The sequence below is a fragment of the Haemaphysalis longicornis genome, unplaced genomic scaffold, assembly GCF_048455015.1.
Source record: "Haemaphysalis longicornis isolate Haplotype H1 unplaced genomic scaffold, Haemaphysalis longicornis Haplotype H1 scaffold_9, whole genome shotgun sequence".
NCBI lineage: Eukaryota > Metazoa > Arthropoda > Arachnida > Ixodida > Ixodidae > Haemaphysalis > Haemaphysalis longicornis.
The window spans coordinates 97,467,639-97,490,253 of NW_027526460.1; the positions used below are offsets into that span (position 1 = coordinate 97,467,639).

Consider the following 22,615-nt stretch of genomic DNA (forward strand, 5'->3'; position numbering starts at 1 on the left):
CTCCTCCGGTGTTGTCAGTTCCTCTCCGCCACTGGTGTTGTGATGTGCAGTGGCGCGCCTCCTTTGAGGAGTTGCACAGAGCAGTGCAATGTCTTGCGTCACAGTTCACGTTATGTCGTGTTTTAAAACAAGGGTGCTTACTCTTAACGGCCATTTTCATGTGTGTTCAGGCTCGGGAAGTTGCAAGCGTGTCAGTACACAACATCCCTGTCACTGAAAGGGCCAATAAACTGCACCATTTCTGAAGTACGCCAAAAACATTGAGGGCAATCACGTGTAGTACAACAGACCTCGGCTGAATGCTGATAAAAGCAATTTGCTGATACTAGGTACACTGTTGTTGGAGTGATCATACAGTTAAAATGTAGTTCAGTGGTTTGATTGATTATTATGAGTGGTATCGTCCAGCATTCAGCAACTAAGTGATTTGGTTATTATGAGTGGTATCGTCCAGCATTCAGCAACTAAGTGATTTGGTTGATTATTATGAGTGGTATCGTCCAGCATTCAGCAACTAGGTGATTTAATTGATTATTATGAGTGGTATTGTCCAGCATTCAGTAACTAACAGGGTTTGTCAAAAAACCAGCTAATCAACACTACTCACCCCGGTAAGGTTCTACAACAGAAGACAACAAAACCGCTTGCTTGTCTCAAATGCTGCAAAATACGGGCAGATGCAGATCAGCTCTGGCACATGTGCAATATGCAACCTCCCTGCTCCCCCTCTTGATTTGCCTTGGACTTGGGCTTCCGAAGCAAGCTTTCCTGTTTGCAAGGCTTTAATTTTGGCTTCGAGTGAAATCGTTCTCTTGACTCGCAACGCAAAAGGAGGAAGGTGTCCATTTTATTCTTACATCTTCTCCCAACCAAATGAGCCTCCATTGAAGTATAGACTTTAAATGAGGTTTGGTTAGTGTGGAAACACCCACTCCTTTCTTCCCGTGTGACAAGTGCACAACCAACATTCCATTTCCAAACGAAAACTGCAGGCTACCTTTCCAGAAACTGCAGCGCCGCTCCTTCCCCTGGCGGGCCCGCGCAAGGCGTCATGGGAACTGCGTGCGCGGGCGGTGCGAGCGGCGACGGCGGCGACGGGGTGCATGGGCGCCGCGCGCCGCGTGCGCGGAGTGAGCCCGTCAATGAAATGCTGTGCTTTCAAAGTTATGTCACGCATCAATTAAAGCATCTTTAAACCATTGAACCCAAAATAAGAAATAAACTCCCCATCCTTCTGAAACTGCTGGCACCGCGTGAGAACCTTTCGTCGTCTGCTAGCAACCTCGTCTGCTAGCTTGGAGAGAGGAACCAGCTGCTGCCAGTTGAAAAGCGTCTTCGCGCTTCTGGCTGCCCGCGGGAAAAGAGAAATTCCTCAACACAAGGAAATAGAGAACAAATGTGACACTTGAGCTACCCGAGAAAAATACAAATAACCAGCTCTTGCTTCCGGCAGCCCGCGGGGAGCCGGGGGGGAAAAACGAAGAAGCCCATATCATGTGCACACGCTACTCGTGATGCATTTCCGCGTGTGCAAAGCTACACTCGTTTACAACCTGCCTTAGCGTTTGTAGTTTACGCGATACTGACGATATGGCGCCAAGGAAGCTGCAGGAGGCGGACAAACGTCCTGTGTGCTCGGTTGGGACAACAATACGTTACGAGACCGGCATGTTTCATTGCACAAGTTTCCGAAGGACAAGACAATTAAAAAGGATTAATGGGTTCGCCGGATAAATCGCCAGGGTCGTGATGACCGATTTGCTTTGTGGGAGCCGTCCGAGCATCACAGGATATGTGGAGCCCATTTCAACGCGAGCGGACGCAAATGTTACATGGACCGTATGCGACCACTTTTACACACCAGGGGCGGTATTCTCGTAACTGTCCCTTTTGAAAACGTCCCTTTTGCGTCCCTTTCATCGTGACGTACTTCCGGTTAAGCAGTCGGCCTTTGATTCAAATACCGTAACTGTTCTTGCAAACGCAATTTAAAGAACTGAAACCGTATCAGAGTACCTTTTATGTGTTTGTTGTTCCGCAAGCGAACCAACAATAAGGCGACAAAAAATCGTCTGCTCCAAATCGTCTGCTCCGTGTAGCCACGGCTCGTAGCTCCACCGTGCTTGCATGGCGTCACATCCGGGTGTTCGCTTTTAGCCAATCAGGGCTCGCTCAAAAGGGACACTTTTGAAAGGGACACAAAAGGGACAAAACACGGGAATACCGCCCCTGGTCTTAGCCAAGAGGTGTCCTCCGGTAGACAGGCAAGCCCAGCATTATAACGTAAATTATGTTTTTTATACGTTTTTTTTTTCCTATGCTGCCGCGAAGTGAACGAAACACCGCCTTCCTAAGCGCCCGTCCCGCTTCCAGGCATCCAAGACAAACTAGTGATATGCAGCACTGCCGAGATACTCCTGTCAGCTCAGAGTAATAAACGCCCGTTTTGAAATGAATTTTAGCACAAAGGGCGTAACAGGGCGATAAAGCAATGCTTTCGCTCCAGCAGACAACGATGCGGTTTATCGAGCGACAGCGACTGCCTGCAGCGTGTCTCCTGCGGCATTGTGAGTTCAGCATTTCGACTATTTCTTTTCGGTCGTTCATTGTGGAATTATTATTTCTCACTTTTAAGGTATGGTGTACTTCCTGAGTGAAAACAAAGGAGACAGCTCGTCATAGCTGACCCAGGATTTTTGATCGAAGATGAGCTCCGTGAACTTGGCGTTAAATTGAACAGACGTACCCCCCATGTTAAATGGTCGGCGTCAACTGACAGTAGCGGAGCAAACACGCACACGGCAGATCGCCACGCTGAGGAGACACGTTGAGCGAGTTATTCGAGAAGTGAATAACTTGAGAATACTACATGTGGTATGTTTTCCCAAATGCGAATCGTTGGCTGACAAGCCAAACCAGATATGGAAAACTTGTTGCTACCTGAACAACTTAACACATGAACCACTTCTCAATCGATAAGTAAGCGAAATGTCAACTCGTGTTTTGTATTAGCGCCCTCTGAATAGTTTTACCTTTTAGTCGGTATTGGTTAGTTTTGCTAACCGAATAAAAGTGTCCGTGTCTTTTATTGCAATGATACCAAACTAACTGCCTCGTCTTTTTTCGACTGAAATAAACATTTCTATTTTCATATTTACACACAGCCGAAAACAGCAAAAGAGCTCAGGATTGCTCAATGAGACTTGCCACCTCTTAGGCAACAGTACTTGAAGCGAATACAGACATAGTGTAGCATGAATCGATGGGACACACACTGCAACTCCCCAAAATGCAGCAGTTTGTTGAAGAAATGCGGGCTGTGGTAAGAATGCGTAAGTTTGAAAAAGAAGCCAGTTATCAAAACAGCTGTCCAGGATAGCAGATGTTCTGCATGCATCACACAATGTTAAACGCCGAAGCTGCACCGTCAACAAATGCTGCCTCCACAGGCGCTGCTGCGCACGGCACGGTTTGGCACGGTAGAGCTACATGAAGAGCGGCCCGGGCGGCGGCGGCGGCGGCTGCTGCGGCGCTCACAGTTCCCAGGCTGCTTTGCGGCCGCCGTTTGGGGGCGCGCGCAACTTTCCGGAAAGGTCTATTACACGAGGTGGTAGGCTCCTCTCCACACTTAAACTGACCTGGACAGTTGTCAACGACCCTTTTTTTAACAAAAAGAATGCATAGAGCTGTTATAAGGGCACATTTTTGCAATAAAAAAATCCCAGAAGTAAAAAGAAAAAGGTAGAATTGCTGGGGCTTGGACCCAGTACGTAAGCAATGGGACCTTTCGATTCACCCCGCACCTCTTGAACCAGTTCACAGCTGCGCAAAGCCGGTTCCGCCATCCTGCTTAATTAGTGGAACCAGACCTGCACTTTTTTCGTCTGCTTCTCCACCTCCTTGGCAGGGAGTGCAGGCAAAGCCATGACCCCGTCCCACACCCGTCAGCACCACTGTTGAATCGAATGGCGCGGTTCAGGTGCCAAGAGCTGCAACACCGGAACGAACGGCGAAGTGCGGCACGGCATGAACCGGTTTACGTGGTGCAGGTGAATCGAATGGACCCATTAAAAGAAGCGGCGTTACCCACTTGGCCAAAGAGGCTGAACCAGGCTGTCGGAACGAAACGAATACCGCAACCGAAAAACTAAAAAAAAAAAAAAAAAAACACAAACTATTGTCGGCCAGAACGAAAACTTAACATTAATTAGTAACAGTCGAACCTCATTATAACGAAGTAGCTTCGACACACTAAATTAGTTCGTTACATCCAATATTCGTTGTAACAGTACAGGTAAAAATCGGGTTAACAAACCAGAAATCTTGCTCGCGCAATAATCCTAGATACAAAAATGCATCTCTCTAAGCTTCGAACCCACTATAAACGAGGTAATCCTTACCTGCCTCCTTGTGCCATTTCAAGCTAAATGGACCGGAACGTGACACCGTAAAATCACAACAGAATATAGTTTGTTGGGCAAAACAGGCCTGCATTCTTATTTGAAGAAAGATGCAATCTTTGTATGGTAGATTTTAACAGCACTGAAGGATGATGTTTCCACAGTGTCCGCTCACTAAAGGGCTTTTGGACTTTTTAGTATTACGAACTATTAAAAAAACTGTTATCTTCTAATTTTTGTATTTTGCTTTTAAGCAGCTTTCGAGTTTCGAGCCTCGCACGAACCAAATATTTCTTCTTCATAGCCAATAACCTGTACAGCTATCGCGGTTCTGGTTTCGTTAGAAAAAGAATAAGTGCCACAGAAATGAAGCGTGACCAACCAAAGTTCATATCATCGCCTCCTGTATTTTTACAATGCTAAACGCAGCAGCCCAGACCGGCCAACCAACCCTCTCCCTCTAATCCGGCCACACTCCCCCAATCTGTAGCCTTCCCAGCGCCAGAGTCCGTCAATGAAATGCATTGACGGACTCTGCCAGCGCTTTAGTCATGTCACCGGTTCATCCCGGCGCGACGCGTGGTGGAAGGCGGCGACGTTGGCAAAACGTGTTCCGCCGCAACTCCGAGTTTTCTCTCGCTGGCGCGAGTGCCATTACTTTGCCAATCTCAAACATCGGCTTCCTTGGCAACCAGGCGCAAGTCGCTCACGAATTCAGTTACGGTTGGGTGATCGTGGTCCAGCTTGGGGCCCCACCTTACGACAGGTGGGCACTGCAGGCGTACCACTCGCTCCCATTGGGAAGCGCGCGATGCATTTGGCATTGTAAAATACAGGAGGGGATGTTCATATTTAATTCGCTATAGCCGATAATTCGCTGTATCAGTGTTTGTTATAACAATGTTTGTCTATTTCATTCAGGAGCAACACCGAAAAAAATTCTTTTCGGTTGGAGCGGCAAGTTCAGGCGTTCCAGGATTCAATTTCCATGCAGCGATGTGGGAGATTACCGTCGATTTGTTGGCATAAAATTGTCAATCCTCTCGTAGCTGCAATCTCTCCTTTGGCAGGCTTGCTGCCTGCTTCCATGCTCTCTCTGTCTGTGTCGACAGGCGTAGTGCCGAGCTCCCCTCGTGATTGCCGTGCACATTTGGCTACAATGCAGATGTCGCAGCCTTTATTGTTATATTTTCTAATACTATGAACCCTAGTGAGTGCAATAAGAGAATCAGTTTTTTGGTGCATCGCTTGGGACTAATTTTACAGCTCATTAAACTTTGGTGGCACCAGGGGCTAGGAACTATTTCAAACGCCCATTTCAAACATCAAAGTTTAATGAGCTGTAAAATTAGTCCCAAGCATTACATAAAAAAAAAAAAAAAAAAAACGCTTTCTTACTGCATTCACTAGGGTTCTAGAAAATATAAGATAAGTTTTATTGTTTTCTCCATTGTTCCTCCAAAGCCAAAAATGGCTACTTATCTCCATCTTGGGAACTAATTGACTAACTAAAAAATAATGGCATATTTGAAATCACTCAGAAAAAAGCAGCAATACTGACAAGTTTCACAGAGTTTACTTTAAAAAAAATTAGTAGAAAGTGTTTTAAGAGGAGTGTCCCCCTTTAATCGCAGTGGAGAGAGAGACAGTTCACACGTTAAAAAAAAGAAGACAGACTACGGTGTTGCGGACCTTTTCCGTCGGTTTATTCCATTTTTTTTTGTCTCGTTTCACATCCCAGTTATGTACACCTCAATGTCACTGGATAACAGTAGGTTAAATAGCACAGGGGTCTCCTCTGTGGCTCGTGGGGTTGCATGAAGGCCCCGTGAAAAGAAGAAAAAAGAACAAAACAACAGGAACATAGAACAAAGGTACAACGGCAGAAGGCTCCGGCCGCGCGCGAGATAACACTGTGGACGTCTCGAGACAGCCGAACAACTACTCGGCCACCGAGAACTGGGATTCACACGGCCAGGCAAGCAACTGCCAAGCGCCACAGCTTTCTGCTGTACACTGTACCCTTCCAAACGCTGCGGCCGATTTCTTTCGGACCTCCTGCATTTTGAAATTCCCGCCCTTCGTGGCGCATGTTCGCGCCCGTGTCTCAGCGCACGCGTAAACAGTTTTGTCATCCTGCGTCGACAAGGAAGCAAAGGGCAGGATGTGTATCGCACATTAGTGAATTCGACATGACTTTACAAGACAGGCAGTGTTTTGTCCAACGCACTCGTGTCAATGCCCGCTCCTCTTGCTCTATTACAGCCAGCACTCTGAAACAGTGAAGACACCTCTCGCTTTTTTGTTAAGCACTTTGATATTTCTCAACCAGCCAGAGTTGTATTCACGGCATTGCCTTCTCTCGTGTGAATCCCAGCTCTGATGTTATGCGCATCTTGTTCCCGGAGTGAGGTATACAACATCTCAACTTTTTTTTTTTTTTTGGTCATATATGCAAGTGCTCGTAAGAGAAGACTAGTGTTTTGTCGGCTGAGACACGCTTATCGGTAACCGCCCCCTCCCAACTGCAGTGGTACTTCTTCCTCCAGTTGGTGGGTTCTGTGTGCAAAAAACGGAGGGCGCTCCGTTTTCTCTGTGTCGCTAGAGGAAACAATTGCCCCTGGGATGGATTCCAAACAACCTCAAGTAACGAGTGGTGAACCAGCTGTAAATATCTCTGGGAAACTTTCTCTTCGTCAACAAGTATTTACACTTTATATTATTTATATATATATATTATATTTATATATATATATATATTTACTCATGCCTCAACCTACACAACGTGCACATCGCCGCGTCAAAGTAGTGTTCCAAGGGAGCAGGCAGGGCCGATCATTCGAGGCATAGTACGACGTTCCTTCACGGCCGCGGCACAAATCTGCTGCCTTCTTTTTGGTCTTTCCCAAGAGTTTGCCCTTTCTCACGAAGCCGTAACACTGCGCGCTTGCTACAAAAAGGTACTCTCAACAAGACTGGACACAAGAGCAGTGGTTTTTTTTTCCTTTTCTCTTTTTCAACAAGCAGAGAGAGAGAGAGAGAGTGAGAGCTTCGTGGGCAAACGCACACAGTACACACACACCAAACGCCGACCAAACTAGTAGTACCGCCGCTGTCGTCCGGCAGATCAGATTGCCAAGAGCCTCAACGACCCCTAAACCCCGCCACCCAGAAACGCCTTTCCTTGCGGTGCCAAAACCCCCACCAGGAAAGAGACCACAACGAAAGAAATATCCCGTTCCTCTCTTTGAGCGCAAGTGCCACGCTGTCGCGCCACTTCTTTTTTTGTACAACTTTGTCGCGCTGAAATCTCACTTTTGTACACTGCCAATCCTTGGCCCTGTCCTCGCTCTACTTTGGAGAGGGGGAAAGGAGGGAGGGGGGGGCAAAAACAGAAAACAAACAAGCCCCCGCCGTAACAATCCGCAGAGGCGGGACAGAGGCTGCAGCACCCCCGCACAGACGAGATGACGTCAAAGATACGAAGCCCTCCGTGCCTCTTTTTCTCAAGGGGGGCACTGAACTTGAGGCAGTCTTGTTTTTTTTATTCAACAAAAATAAATAAGTTTTTTTTCTCATTTTCTCTCCACCTCGCGCCGGCTGTTTTCGCAACCAATTCCCCTTCGCCACCCACCAGCTAGGTCGCGAAGCAGTCTCTCTGCGCATGCTGCTTTGAATGCTGGTGGTGCCAGAACGGTGCCTTGCGGAACACCGCAGCACACCTTGCCTCCTCCTCCACACAAAAGTAAAGCCTTCCCTGTCCATGCACGATGTCTTGTGCTTTCTCTACACAGAAACCACGAACAAAGACCCGACGCAGTACACATCCACCTCTGGGAGACAGTCCTCGCTTCAGGGACTGTGCTTCAGTCCATTCAGTGTCGGTCCACCCCTCACACAAATGTCCCCACTTCTCGACCAAACAACAGGACATCGTCACCGCCTCGTTTCTTCCTTTTGTTTTCCCCCTCCAGCAATCTACGAGGACTTTGATCAAATGCGCAGAGGGCAGGAGGCTCTCCCTTCTTTTTCCTGCTGTCGGGTGTGACAAAAAGCGGGGCAGAAGAGAGGGGCACCGCCGAAAGATGCTGAAGAGAGCTAACATCATCCCCACAACGATGTCAACAACAACAACAAACAGTGTGTGTGTGTGTGGCTCCCAGAACAGATTGCCCGCTTCCCCGCCGTCCCCCCTCGCAACAACCGCGCCAACAAAAAAAGAGAAGAAAAAAAAAAAATACAGAGCAATCTGTTATCAAACTTGCCACACTTAATCAACCAACGCAAAGCAGAATTCTAGCCAGTCGTCCACCCACCTCTCAACTGAAACAACAGTCGTAACGACGGTATGTGCGAAACACGAGATAACTTGTCCATTCCTCCGCCCTCACTATGTCCTCCAATTCCTTTTGCAAGGTCTCCCCTCTACATTTCTCTATGCCATAGGGGGGTGCAAACGAAACTGCCTTCACAAGCTCCAGAGGGGGGATAGGCATGGGGAGTGGTGGCTACTTTCTTCCCCCCCACAAAAAACAAAGGGAAGGCAAGATGGGGGAGCGGTGGCGGGCAAACAGACCAACAAAAACAAACGGTGTCCGTTGTCGAGGGTGGCGGCGCTGTCGTGTGCAGCGACATAAAGGAGGAGGAGGAGGAGGCATGCCCCTCAGGCCTTCATCTCGCACTCTCTCGCCAGGTGGCCCACCTCGCCGCAGTGGTAGCAGCGGTTGTTGGCGCGCGTCGACCGGCAGTTGCGCGCTATGTGCCCGCGCTCGTTGCAGCTGCCAGAAAAAAAAAAAAAAAAAAAAAGAAAACAAAAACATTGAGGAGGAAAAAACAATGCATCAAGCGTTGTTGCTTCTTTTGATCAGTGAGAAAAAATTTCTTGGAGCACTTCAGTCAGTTTATGTGCTTTGAAGGCAAAGGCCTGGCGATACTGTATTTAATCGCGTAATGAGCCCCCCCCCCTACTTTTCTTCTTGAGAATTTGTTTACAGTTACCTTGATAAAATGCAGCAGGAATATAGAAGTTACTGCTCTATATGTTTTTATCTCGGCATGGTTGCTGATGTCGTCGAAGATCGCAGGAACCTGATATCATGCCATAGTACTGTACGCGCAGAAACGCTAAAAATGCGCTCTAACAAAAAAAAGTCTCAACAGAGATGTGGGCGCGAATGTTATGGCTCGCAATTTAAAAATTGCGCACTTGCGGAGCACCACCTGCCAAACACAAAACAAACCTCCTTGCGTATAGCGCCATGAAAGCGCTGCGGCGTGCAAACAAAGTACCAAACGTACTCCGCACTTCTTCCCTGCTTTGTGCTGTTCCGCGACCGCCATTACGATCCATCGTTTTGTTGTTCAGCTGTGTTTGGACCTCTTTTGTGCTCTTGGAGCGTGGTGTACGATAGGCCAGTACATGAGCAACACGGCTGGCTTTAAAGGGGCCATGAAGACAAAACACCAGTTTGGTTCATTCAAAAGATTTCGCGTTTTATAGTGCCCCCAGCGCTTGTCTGGATGCAAACGATGTTTTATTCACGAAGAATTTAATCAAGTTACAATATTGATTTTCCCGCTAAATCGTGTGTTTTCGTGGTCTGTAATGACATCACAGGAACTGACCGCTCTGCAGCCGATTCTGAAGCCTTGTTTACCGTTAGTGAATCTAGATGGCGCTACTATACCGCGGCAAGCCGTTTTCTGCCTTTGGTTTGTTTTTGCCCGCATTTGAACCTAGCTTGTTTTTGTTCAAAGAAAAAATAACTGTTTTGTGAAACATAGTGCTCGCTCGACAAATATGGTCACGTAAGACACCGCTGCTTGTGTCAATCGGCCAGTGTCATCTGAAACAACCCCGAAGCCCTGCAGTGCTGTGCATCTAAACAAAGCATAGTGCGCACAGTACCAACAGCAGTACGCATCGGTACTTCTATGTTTATGTGTGCTTTTGTAACTTCCAACGTTTTCCCTACCATTCTTACTGATATAAAAAGAGTGTGCCCTACATTTAAGCGCAAATAACTCATTCGGGAAGCTTATAGGTTCTGCCTGATTTGCGTTTGCCGGCCTCCGCCAATCACAGAGCTGGCTCGTATGACATCATAGGTTCTGTTGCGGGAAATGAGCTAGTGGATCGCATGGCCATTTCCTTTTTTTCCCAATTATATCGCTTATTTGAGCGAAGTTTATGTTAAAAGTGGTGTCAGTATGATTCGAACGAGGCAATCTTTTGAATGAACCAAACTTGTGTTTTGTCTTCATGGCCCCTCCTTTATTTAAACCAAAGGTGGTGGAGCATGCATTGAAGCTTATATAAGCGGCACTTCAGAGTTGACCCATTGCGTGTACGCTACTGGTGAAAACAACAGGTTTGGGGGTTGAACAGGGACTGCCGTGTGTTTGGCGGGCCCAAAGAAGGGAAGTTTCTCAGTGTGGAAAAAAGTTTAGGAGTGCCTCGACGGCATGGAAGACAATGCGCTGTAGGCCGCAAACGAACGCGAAGCCGCAAGCGACTTCAGCAAGGAAGACAGCGCCGTGGCAAGTATGGGGACGATGGCGAATAGGGGCCACTAGCAAGCTGCGAATAAAAAAAAAAAAAGATTACATAATTTACCTATGTGTTTTTACCAGAAAGGTAAGGTTCTGATAACACTTCTCCTAGCATCTTTATGGTATGAAATTTTCCGAAAAAAAAAAAAAAAAAAAAGTAGTTCATTATGTGAGTAAATACGGTGTGAACAGCTTCTTTTCTGCTGCACCTGTGCTTGGGTCTCTTTCCTCACTTTCGTTTCTTCGTCTTATGGTGCGAATTCTGTCTGCAGGCAGACTGGCACACACACCATAGCTCCCCTAGAATCGGGGGTTCTGTGCAGCACCTGTTCTCCTCCCGTGAAATCATGTTGATGTGTCACACAGCACATGCTGCTCTACAATTTTACATTTCGAATTCATAACATTGGTAATTTTTTTGAAGCAGGCACGTTAGCCCCTTAAAGCTCTCGATTCCTGGCCAATCCCTCAAGTGCTACGTGCCACAAAGAAAGGAACAACGACGAAGCAAAAAGATTTTTGTTCAACGCTCGCAACGTGCCGATAGCACAGTTGGTCGAACACTGAACTGCTACCGCGGAGACTTTAGTTGAAAATTTTCTTGACCAAACAACAACAAGGGTGTTTTTGTGGAATAAGGCACTTCAGGCACTTAAATAACATGCACTTCATGAAAACAGGATTCTCTAATTGTCATCAACTTGACAACTCGTTAAGAACAGAAGCCAAGGCAATCCAAAGCTTTTTTGCGTTTTCCTAGTGAACCAAATTAGTATACAAAGGACTGGACGTTTTCGAGCGGAACATCCAATTGGCTTGAACGCTGGCATGGGTGCCACATACCGTATTTATTCGATTATAAGCCAGTCACGATTATAAGGCGAGGGTGCTGTTTCGAGTAAAAAAAAAAAAAAAAGCCATCTATATAACGAATTAGAATGAAAAATGAGGGGCTCGTTGAATGAAGACAGAAATAAGTAGTAAGCCAAGGAAACCAAAGGGGAAAATGTGGTACGTCAGACATATTTTTTGAAAAAAAGAAAGAAAGTGGAGAAAAAATGCCCGCCGGGTGGGATCCAAACCCACAACCTCCAGAATACACGTCTGGTGCGATAACCACTACGCTACCGGCGGGGCTATTCTGACCTACCACATTTTCCCCTTTGGTTTCCTTGGCTTTCTTGACTGCCTACACTTATTTCCAACACACACACATGCACGCACCTGCGCGTGCACGCACGCACGCACGCGCGCGCACACACACACACACACACACACACACAACACATACTGAGCTGCGAATTTAAGGCAAGGTATGACTTTCCGACCACAAATTTTGAAAAAAAAAAAAAAGTGTCTTATAATTGAATAAATACGGTATGTCTATTGTTTTCCTGTTACCTATGCCCTGTGGCAAAATGGCGCAATAAAAAAAAAATACGGTATGCAGGTGTACTCGCACACAATACCACCAGTTTCACGCTTGTCACACATGGTAACACACAGAAAACTCCCATGTGCCACTGAATACATACTGCATCTTGGTGCCCTTTCCTGGCAGCACAGAAACGCTCGGGACGTCTAAACACTGCCACTGGCTAGTTACCTTCTATTACAGGTTTGCCTTGCCCTTGCATTAACGGCTGTAGTCGGATGCAGCTAAGTGGAATGAAGGCATCCGTTTCAAGATAGTTGTCCCCAGTTCCCGTTCCACCATTTTCATCAGCATCTGAATGAGCGAAGGAAGATTGACATCGACAGGGCTAGATGCGATAACACAGGACAAGGGACTGATCTCCTCAAAGGCTCAAAGGAAAGACAACACCCGAATGATGGAGAAGAAACAACGAGAAGAACATTTACCTTCAGTACCTGCCTATTTCCAAGATCTGAAAGGCCACTCACCCCCATTCTCTTCCTCCCCACCCACTTACTGCACACCTCCTTCAAGCAGATAACAGACGTGCATTCTGTCCTATACTTCGGGGCCAACTAGATGCATAGCTTTCACGTGCAGGCAGCTCCGATAAACTAATGGCAGTGCGCAGCAATTTACAGTAGCCTACTAATTTTTCAGACCTGGAATGGAACGGAAAAAAGTCCGAATAAAAGAGCAGTCCGAAAAATCTGCGAGTCATTACTCATATGGGACAAGTGGCAGTTCCTCGGGGAAAGTCCAAAATATCCAGCAAGTCAATTTTCAGAGTCCGAAAAAACAGTCGGCTACTGTAGACAGAAGAAGAATGTGGCCTTGCAGCTTTCCTCTTGCCGCCTCATTTCGTCACGCTAGTGTCCTCGCTACATGCAGCATCATCGTTGTCTGCTTGTAATGAGCATGGGACAAATGCTGATGCGAAAAACTTGGCCGCAAAACAACTGTGTCCGCTGCCCCTAACAACCCCTTGCCCACAATGTCCCCTCCCTTGTTTGAAACGATCAGCCCCATTCAGAAGTATTCTGGTCATCTCTTCCCACATTCAGCCTAAGAACACGTGTCGTCGATCTCCCTCGCCCCCTCTTACACTTCAAAACCCCACTCCTCTAAGGTGGAGAAGGGGACACACTGATCCACGATTCCATCGATTCCCATCCCACAACGATGAAGGCATCAACAAGGAAGACAATACTGCACTGTGACGACCCAAGGTAAGTTTTTAGCGGCAGGTCTCTCAGTGAGTGTGTACAGGCGCCATCAAAAGTAACTGGAACATGGCCTCGTAAATGTTCAGGAATTTCTTCTCCCGGAAACTGCATGGCTGCATTGGTGTGCATTTAGAGGAGTCCTTCCTAATGGAAAAAGCTTCCTGTCAACCGATAATGGCTCTCATAAAGCCAGCGAGACAAATATTGTGTGATATACCGTATTTTCGCACGTATAACCCGCCCCTGCATATAACCTGAACCCCCACTTTAAGTCGACGAATATAAAAAAATATGTCCCCACGTATTGCCAGCACAATTTATACATAAAGAGGATTAACCAAAGCTACTACACAAGCAACATTATACATTTGTTTATGCAAAAAAGACTTACCTAGCCGACTCCGTAACTAAATGACTTGCCACACACATTTTTTCAGTTGGTATATTGTTGAGCTGTGTGTGCAAAATAAGCACCGCCAATGGGATAACAGTGGCTTAGTCGCTATTACTGCTGCAGGGGCATCACGGCCCAACGCGCATTGCGGTGAAGCTGCACCAAAGGAAATCCCTCGCATATAATCCGCACCTCTACTTCACCCCTGAAATTTTCGCATTTTGGTGCAGGTTATACGCGCAAAAATACGGTATGCAAATCCCCGTTCCAATTACTTATGACGGCACCTGCACATACTAGACACGCACACGATCAAACAGCAGGGGGCGGAGAGAGTGGAAGGAGGGAGCCACTGACCGGTAGCAGACGTCGGCGACGGGGTCATTGCCGCCGGCCTCGGGGCAGTCGCGGCTGATGTGTCCCAGGTGGCCGCAGTTGTAGCACTTGCGGTCGTCCCGCTCGCTGTTGGGGCAGTCCCGCGAGATGTGGCCCAGCTTGCCGCACAGGTAGCACTGGGGAGACATGCCGGAACCACTCTTTCGGGTGGGCGGACAGCCGGGAGGAGAGGGAAGGGCTTCGCAGTCAGTATACCAACTCAGGAGGAAACGGGCCAAACAAAAGAACGAGGGCATGCAAAACGCAACAGAAAGGAAAAGAAAGAAAAATTGCTGTCGCTCGGCAAAAAAGGGCCCTTTGCACAGTTGGGTTGAACCTTGCAGTCTTTCAGTTACACAGCTGAAATAATTTCGCATCAGTTAAAACTACAATAACGAGGTTTTTTTTAGTTTAATACCAGCTTCTTAACATCAGAGGGAAAGGAACCGAAATTAGAACAATGAACTTTTCTCGCTGACTTTTATGTGGGAGTGATGGCGTCATTCGTGACAGAAGCACCACAGCAATGGAAGTAACGCAAAAGTTATTTGGCTTACGCTGTTGTATATTTTTTAATGCTGTACTTGAATTTTCAATCGCAGTGCAACCAACTTAAAACAATATTGGTTAACTATATACCTATTGGGCAACCAAAAACAAACAGCCACAGAACCCTAAACTTCACTGTTGTCTTACACAGAAAAAAAAAAAAAAAATCCGAACTAAGACTAAAGCTTGGGATTGGGCTAGTTGGTTTGACATCTCAGGGGGAAAAAACAGCGCAGAGACGGGGACTAACAGACGAAAAGACAGTACAAGCGCTTGTACTGTACTGTCTTGTACTGTACGCTTGTACAAGCGCTTGTACTGTCTTTTCGTCCGTTAGTCCCCGTCTCTGCGGTTATTCCCCCCGAACTAAGAGAATGTCTAACACCTCCAAGATAAAGTGAAAGCTTCTATACACCACATCATCGACAGGTGAGCCATGTGCTTAACTTTTGCTAATCACTAAGGGTTAAAAACATAAATGTCCACACATTTTAAAATTACCTGCCAATCACTGCACAAAGAAGTAAAGGGAAGGGGCTGATACAGAGGCCTTCTCATTTAGGTGGTGTTGGTTTTACTGGGTTGCGTCAACTTTAGTATTAAAGTTGCATTTTGCATTTATTTCGGGAGAAATCGTGAAAATGGTCCAAAGACTGCCCATTTTGGCCCGATCTGGTCATAAGAGTAACATATTGATGGCACTTTAAATATTGCTATCAGCAAGTTTGATTGAACGCCGCAACAATGAGTCTTAGTATAAAACTTTCGATGTAACTTTTGACGTTATTATTAACACGAACACTGCTAAAGTAATGTGCGAAGGACCCAGAGATGACACTGAACACAAATGGCCTCAGTGCCAGCATTTTGTGAAAAGTTCTGTGAAGAGCATGCTATTGCTTTTAGCAAAAACAGTTCCTTCCTAGCCCAACTGTTCTTGTGGCTAGGTACACTATCTGCACACTATGAACTGATATTCGAAAAACAATGGAAACAAAACCCAAATAAACTCGTGCAAAACCTTTAGCATTGCCTCTCCAGTCAGTTATTTCGAGAAAGCAAGGCAACTTAACAAGAAAAGAATCGCATCAGAATTGCACATAAACAATAACAGCAACAGAAAATAGTAAAAACCAGGGGCTTGACTGCTGCTGATACTTCAAGCGTTGAAGTGACGTTTGTGCTTTTGGGAAGCACACAAGTGATGCGACAGATGCCACAGAAATAGTTATCGGCTAAGACAATATTCTTCTGAACAACTTTGCGACACCTTTTAAAAGAAAAACAAAGGTTCTCTGGCCGACTAGCTTTTCCGAGTAAGAACAGTTGTCAGTTCAATGTACACTTGAGATGTAAGGGTTCAATGCATGCAAGAAGAAAGATGAACTTGTCTAGGTGTACCCCCAGAAGCTTAATGAAATCTCTGAAAGCCAAGCTCAGAACCTTGTTCTTATATCTCCCAGCTGCCAGTTGTCTTCTTGACTATCCTTGCCTTTGCCTGCACTCTGTTCCAAAAGTGCCGAGTATCACTTTTTTTTTTGTTTACTGGTCTGAATTTGTTCAGCAATAGAAATTCTAGTCGATTTTTCTGAGCAACCATGCCATTGGGATAATCTGTACAAGAAACAAATGCTTCAGAAAATTAGAGAAGATTCCTCAACCCAAAGTGTGTTACCTTTCTATGCAAGTCAAGCATTCTAAATGTTGAGGCCTAGGTATCAAATGGAATACACACCATTAACCCTTTCACTGTCGGGTATTTCTGATCGTGACACCCCCCCCCCCAGTGTTGGCTTGGTTTCCGAAATATTAGGAAAAAAGCATAGTGATTTATTTGACTATGGTAGCGTCCGGAACGTAACATGTCGAAAGGAAAGAGCGTAGGTGAGAAATCGCCTTTCTTCCAGATATTATCAGTTTGTTGTGCACGCTTCTGGGACGACGACCCCACCGTTTCAACATCAGAATCTGACGCTGTGGAACTTGCACCCCTTCCTCGGATAATAAACTCTCAGAGTGCGAATCCGAGCTCGGCTCGTATTCGGATCGGAATCGAAGAACCATCGCTCCTGTCCACAGTCGAAGGCCCCACACGGTCAGCCATCCAAAAGTAACCGCGCGCATGAAGGGAGCACTCTCAGCAACCCGCACAACGCACAGAAATGACACATTATGAAATCATGATGGCAGACAGAGATAAAAAGGGGATACAACATTGATAAAACAACCTCGTCCACTGCTGACAGCGGCAAATGAAAGCGCGGCGAGCGAGCGAAAGGCGTGATTGAGTCATGTTTCAGTCTATTGGAAGGGCAACGGCGCGCTGGGCTAACCTGGCGCGTCGCAGTAGATGCGAGACCAAATAACAAAAACTAGAAACACATTGCAGATGGCACAACAATCCTTGCACCCGTAATCGCACGCGTGTCGCGTGGTCACTCATCCCGACAGAGTACAGCGTGTGGAGCGACCATGCCCCTCAGCACGGTCGCTCCGTACTCTTTAATATACCGACGAAAAAGAGCTTGCGAGTGAAAATATGAGCTACTAGATAGATTCGGCAGACGGCACAAAAAGTCCAGGCGCGGCAGCTTCGCGCTATGGCGCGAATTTTCGGACGCGCAATGGAGAACGTACCGGTACATCCGTGACACTGCGGATGGGAAATGCAAAAAACTTACCGGTATGTCAGTGCAGCAAAAGGGTTAAATGCAGGTATAACAATGATACCACCGAAATAAATCTTTTTGCACACCAGACAGCTTCACTGCACATAAGTTCTGAACCGGCATAAGTCCAACAGACTCTTAATGCCGGGGCTGAAAAAAATGAGCCACGATAATATTTTACCTGGACTCATTTCGCTTGGTGTTATCTTACTGCTTACGCTGATGTGAAATTCTACGCTATGTTATTTTGAACTTTTTTCCTTATTGTAACTGCTTGCAGTAGGTCAGCTGCCCTTGTTCCATACAAAATACGTAACCTGCTTCAAGCAAAGAGGACTTTCAGTGAAGCTTGCCATGTGAAGTGTGGCATAGTTATGAAACAATGATAGCGGCTAAAAATAAACTTGCCAAATGAAACTTTACAACCCCAGTTTACACACATGACCAGTACCCATTGCACTGTGCCCAGCCAAGCCACAAAAAGGCCTCAGATGAGAGTTTTGTATACCTAAAGGCAAATAAAGGCCAACTGCACTGAAAATTGACTTCTTGAAAACACTATTTCCGTACAGTCTGCTGCAAAAGAAAGCAAGATGCAAAATACAATAGCTGAAATACGTGCATGGACGCCTCAAGCGGTCAGCAAGAATCGGAGATTTTGAAACCAAAATCGAGGAGAGCGCGGCCATTGAAGTGACGTTGCAGCCGTCCAACGAGCGGCCGGACGGTCAGCAGCTCAGGAGCAAGCCTGCGCGCAAGCTTTACGCACGCAAGGGGCAGCAAACGAGTGAAGCGTTTGGAGCTCGACCGGTTCTCCAGCTGCGTGGGTGGCCAAAGGTAGAAGCCCCCGTCGGCTGGAGCGTCACAGGTGCGTCATGGCTGTTTAGTCAATCTGCCGGCAGGTGGAGATGCGGCGCAGCTTTTTCACGGGGCTACCACTTGTCCCAGCGGATTTGGTGGTTCTTACAACACATTAAAAATAAATTTGGTCGAGGTGAAATTTGAGTGCAGTTGACTTTTAAAGGTTCTATGCAAGATACCTTTTCTACACCTACCAGTCTGTAAACGTATTAAGTCATACATGCAATCTTTAGCGGATGCATTCTTTACATATGAAAACAAACTTCGTTAAACGTAAAGGAAAATCTTGAGGTTCATCCAAGTTTCTTGCCATCAAAACCTGGGAACAAAATCTTGCAGGACCATTCCTATTCATCGTTATGCAGATTATGATTTAACTGACAATGATAAGCCACGACTTGAAGGAACCTTTGGAGGACTTTCGAGAATCTTGAGGTTTGTCCAAGCTTGTTGCCACCAAAGGCTGGGAGCAAAATATTGCAAGGATGTTCCTATTCATCCTTATGCAGATTATGGTTAACCTGCCGAAGATAAGGTACGAGTTGAAGGAACCTTTAGAGGGCTTTCTACTGGCACACAGTGCAGATGTAACTGCGATGATTGATTGATTGATTGTAGGGTTTAACGCGCCGACGCAACGCAGGCGATGAGGCGCGCCATAGTGGAGGGCTCCGGATTAATTTCGACCACCTTATAACGTGCGCCGAAATCTCGTATACACGGGTGTTTTTGCTTTTCGCCTCCATCAGAAAAGCGGCCGTCGAGGCTGGGAATTGAACCCGCGACCTCGTGCTCAGCAGCGCAACCAACGCCTTAGCCACTGAGCCACCGTGGCGGGTGGTTCGACCCCCTGGGGATCTTTAACATGCGCCGAAATCTCGTACACATGGGCATTTTTGGTTTTCGCCTCATCAGAAAAGCGGCCGCCGCGGCCGGGAATCGAACCCGCGACCTCGTGCTCAGCAGTGCAATGCCTTAGCCACTGAGCCACCACAGCGGGTGTATGTAACTGCAATCCAAAGTGACAAATTTTTTTTTTTTTTACACTTCCATTGCTGCCGATTTGTAGCTTCGCATGCCTGTTTTCCAGGGTTAGCGAGGCCAAAGCTGACTTAATTTTGTAACCTGAGGAATGTGGCTGGAAGTGGCAAAACCAATGGCTGAATAATACAAACCAGGCGAGTCAAACAGGTACAAAATTTCATTTGTTCTTCAATTTCTTTGTCAATACTGTGTATGGATGCTCACATTTAGACCCAACCAGGAAATAAAGCAATACATGAAAGTGCCGGTGCTTCAGTTTTATTTGAAAAATGAGTTCCCACATACGTATTAAGTTATAAACCAAAACCAAACCAAGTATTCAGTTATAAACCAAGTAACCAAAAAGTACTTGAAAGACCTTCAAGCTTTTAATATGAAAATGCGTACAATTCTGTGAAAATCAATTTCCATCGAAGCACCGCAAAGCCCAGACGTGCACACGGTCCCTGGATTTCGATTCGGAATTGGATCCAGATAACTTACGGATACAAGTAATCACAGAATATCTAGGCAACTCGACATTTGTGGACAACCATGACCTAGTAAAATGATTCCTAAAAGGCATCGCCAAGGAATGGGGTCCGATACAATGAAGAAATGCTGGGCAACGGGTTCACAATCGAAATTCTGTGGGGTTTAACGCACCGAGGCTATGCCCAGGCTATGAGGCTTGCCATAGTGGACTCCGGATTAATTTTGACCACCTGGGGATCTTTAACATGCTCTAAATTCTCAACACGCACGCTTTTGATTTTCGCCTCCATGTGGCTATAGAGCAAGCAGCTTACAGATTAAAATGAAAACCTGAAGTACTGCCAAACAGCCAAGCAGTGAAACACTCCGCCAGTCTAGGTCGGACACTGAAAGAGTATTCATGAATAGAGCCACTATATTTAGACAAAGAAGAAGTCCAAGCCGATCTAAAACATCAGCCTCTGTTTACTAAATCATCGACAGAATGTAGGCACAGAGTTAGTGTGGGAACCATACTGAAAGGATTCTCTCGTCGTAAACGGTACATACTTATTGAAGAGCTCAACCACACAACAGAAATTTGCCACCTAGAAGGCGATGTCGCCTAAAAAAAACGAAGTAGCTAAGCCTAGCCCAGAGAGTCAGCATAATAATGCTGCATTCGGGTGGTCGCTCTGATCTTCTGGCTCACCGCACTCACATGTGGAGGCCACTCGCAATTTGAGTGACAGACATAGCTCCCCAACCGAACGCTTTACCCGATTCGTGACCGCCAGTACCACCTCCACGTGGTAGTGGGAGGGGCCTACTGCTTGCGGCAATAAAGCAAAGCACAACTGTGGTGCCATTTTCAAACAGGTTTAAACAGGGTACGAGCAGCCAGACGGGCCACCTAGAGACGGTTAGGCTTAGTGCACCGCAGATATTTCATGGCCGCCTTCATAAGAGGCTTGAATGGCAACTCGTACTGCCATTTTCGGCCACGTTACCGGCTTGTTTCGCGCATGTGTAGGTAACTTTGCTTGGGGCTTAAAGTTCGTTTTGGAGAGCAGGAACAAGCAGTAGCTCAGACTAGTGCACTGCACGGGCCCGGGCCGGCCCAAAAGCCCGAGCCCGGCCCGGCCCGCGGGCCGGGCTCGGGCCGGGTAGCACACATTTTCTTGGGCCCGGGCCGGGCTCGGGCTTGAACGAAAAATGTTTCGGGCCTTGCCGGCCCGAGCCGGCCCGAGCAGTGCCTGAGGCACGGGCCGCACGGCAGTGGTGTGACGCTAATTCTAAATTGTTGATAGCAAGTTTTCCCATTGATATTTGACGTTAAGTGAAAAGAAAAAAAAAGCGAAGTGCAATGTCACTATGGCGCCGTTAAAAAACATGATAAATAGACGATTCCGCTCAGAAAGCCTTCACATCAATTATAAACCAGGCAGTCTGGGCAGCATAGTGGGAGAGAGCAGGCCAGGCGAGGGCACTCCAGACACACAATACAACATGACTGTCTTTATTTCTGCTTTTTGAAATAAAACAGAACAAAGGCGACATAGACTTCGCACTGTCTACTGTTGCCACCTCCGTGGTAGCAAGCGGCTCCTCGGTCACGACGCGTGGCCCTGCATTCCAAGCGCCTGGGCCTCCACAAGAAACGGGAGACTGAAGAATGGGAGTACAGCTCTTTATTTTGAGTGCACACGTCGAATACACTGCTGTGTACAGGATGGGGGTTGGTGGAATAGGCACGAGAGAGGAGACGCGGGGAGAAGCAGTCATTCCCTGAGGCTGGGAGCCGTAAAGATTCCGTCGCCGGGGTCCGCCTCACAGAAGTTCCACGAAGGGTCGTGCGGCCCGCGTCGTCGCTTTGTCTCGAACGGTTGCCGGAACACCCCCGGTGGTGGCGGGCTGGCTCGAAGTCGTCGTCGAACAAAATAAATGGGTCAGTCACAGCGCACATGCGCGGCCGCAGCGTCGTCGGGATGCTACGGGTCCGTGGAGGGCGAAACCAAACCCTACTGAAGCGGTTCCTCCACTTCGGAAAGCAAGCTGTCACCCAAAAATGCCGAGGCAAGGCAGACAAGATTTGTTGCCATCAGCTGCTGCCTTCAAGGTCCGCACATCCCCATTCTTTTGCCGAAAGTAGGAACGCCGGACGCCCACATGTTTTCGTATGGGCGGTAGTCACAACCGTGCATAGTTTCGGGGACCAATTTTCGAAGCAGAGCCAATGTTTCGGATAAAAAGTTTTAAAACCATGATTCAAGGCAGAAAAGAAAACAAACGCAGACAAAATAATGCTGCCTTCATCACTGAAGGGAAAGACAGAAATGAAGTCATGAAAGCGGACACGTCATCTGCTCAAATTTCAGGCGCGTTCGTGTATGGACCCGAATCGAACCCGTGGCGCAATCTCCGAGTTCCTTTAGCAACAGATAGTAAAAGCAAAATGCTGTCAAATATTCCAGCAGTAAATGTACGTAAACTTAGTCTGTTGAGTCAACACTAACAAAATCCGAATTATATTATTGTGATCACAGTATTTCCCATTCATTGCTTTATGTAGTCGCTTTATGCTTACGCTTTTAGGTTAAAAACAGCAAACGTTTTCGGGCTCATGTTTATAGCCTTTTGACTCGGGCTGATACTTAGAAAGTCTGGCGGGCACG

General features: G+C 46.9%; 1 protein-coding gene across 4 annotated transcripts in view; it reads right to left on the reverse strand.

Annotated features, from left to right (window-relative positions):
- Positions 1–6,084: 6,084 nt before the first annotated feature.
- LOC144151561 (uncharacterized) overlaps positions 6,085–22,615 on the reverse strand; it is a 42,246-nt gene continuing 25,715 nt past the window's right edge. For 3 of the 4 annotated variants that reach the window (XM_077682662.1, XM_077682659.1, XM_077682660.1), the window contains exons 5-6: positions 14,347–14,525; positions 6,085–9,178 (exon numbers count right to left, since the gene is read on the reverse strand). In XM_077682662.1, the coding sequence (XP_077538788.1) occupies positions 9,064–9,178; positions 14,347–14,525 (294 nt within the window). In that variant the 3' untranslated portion in view covers positions 6,085–9,063. The remainder of the gene's footprint in view (positions 9,179–14,346; positions 14,526–22,615) is intronic. The other variant, XM_077682661.1, reaches the window with a different exon arrangement.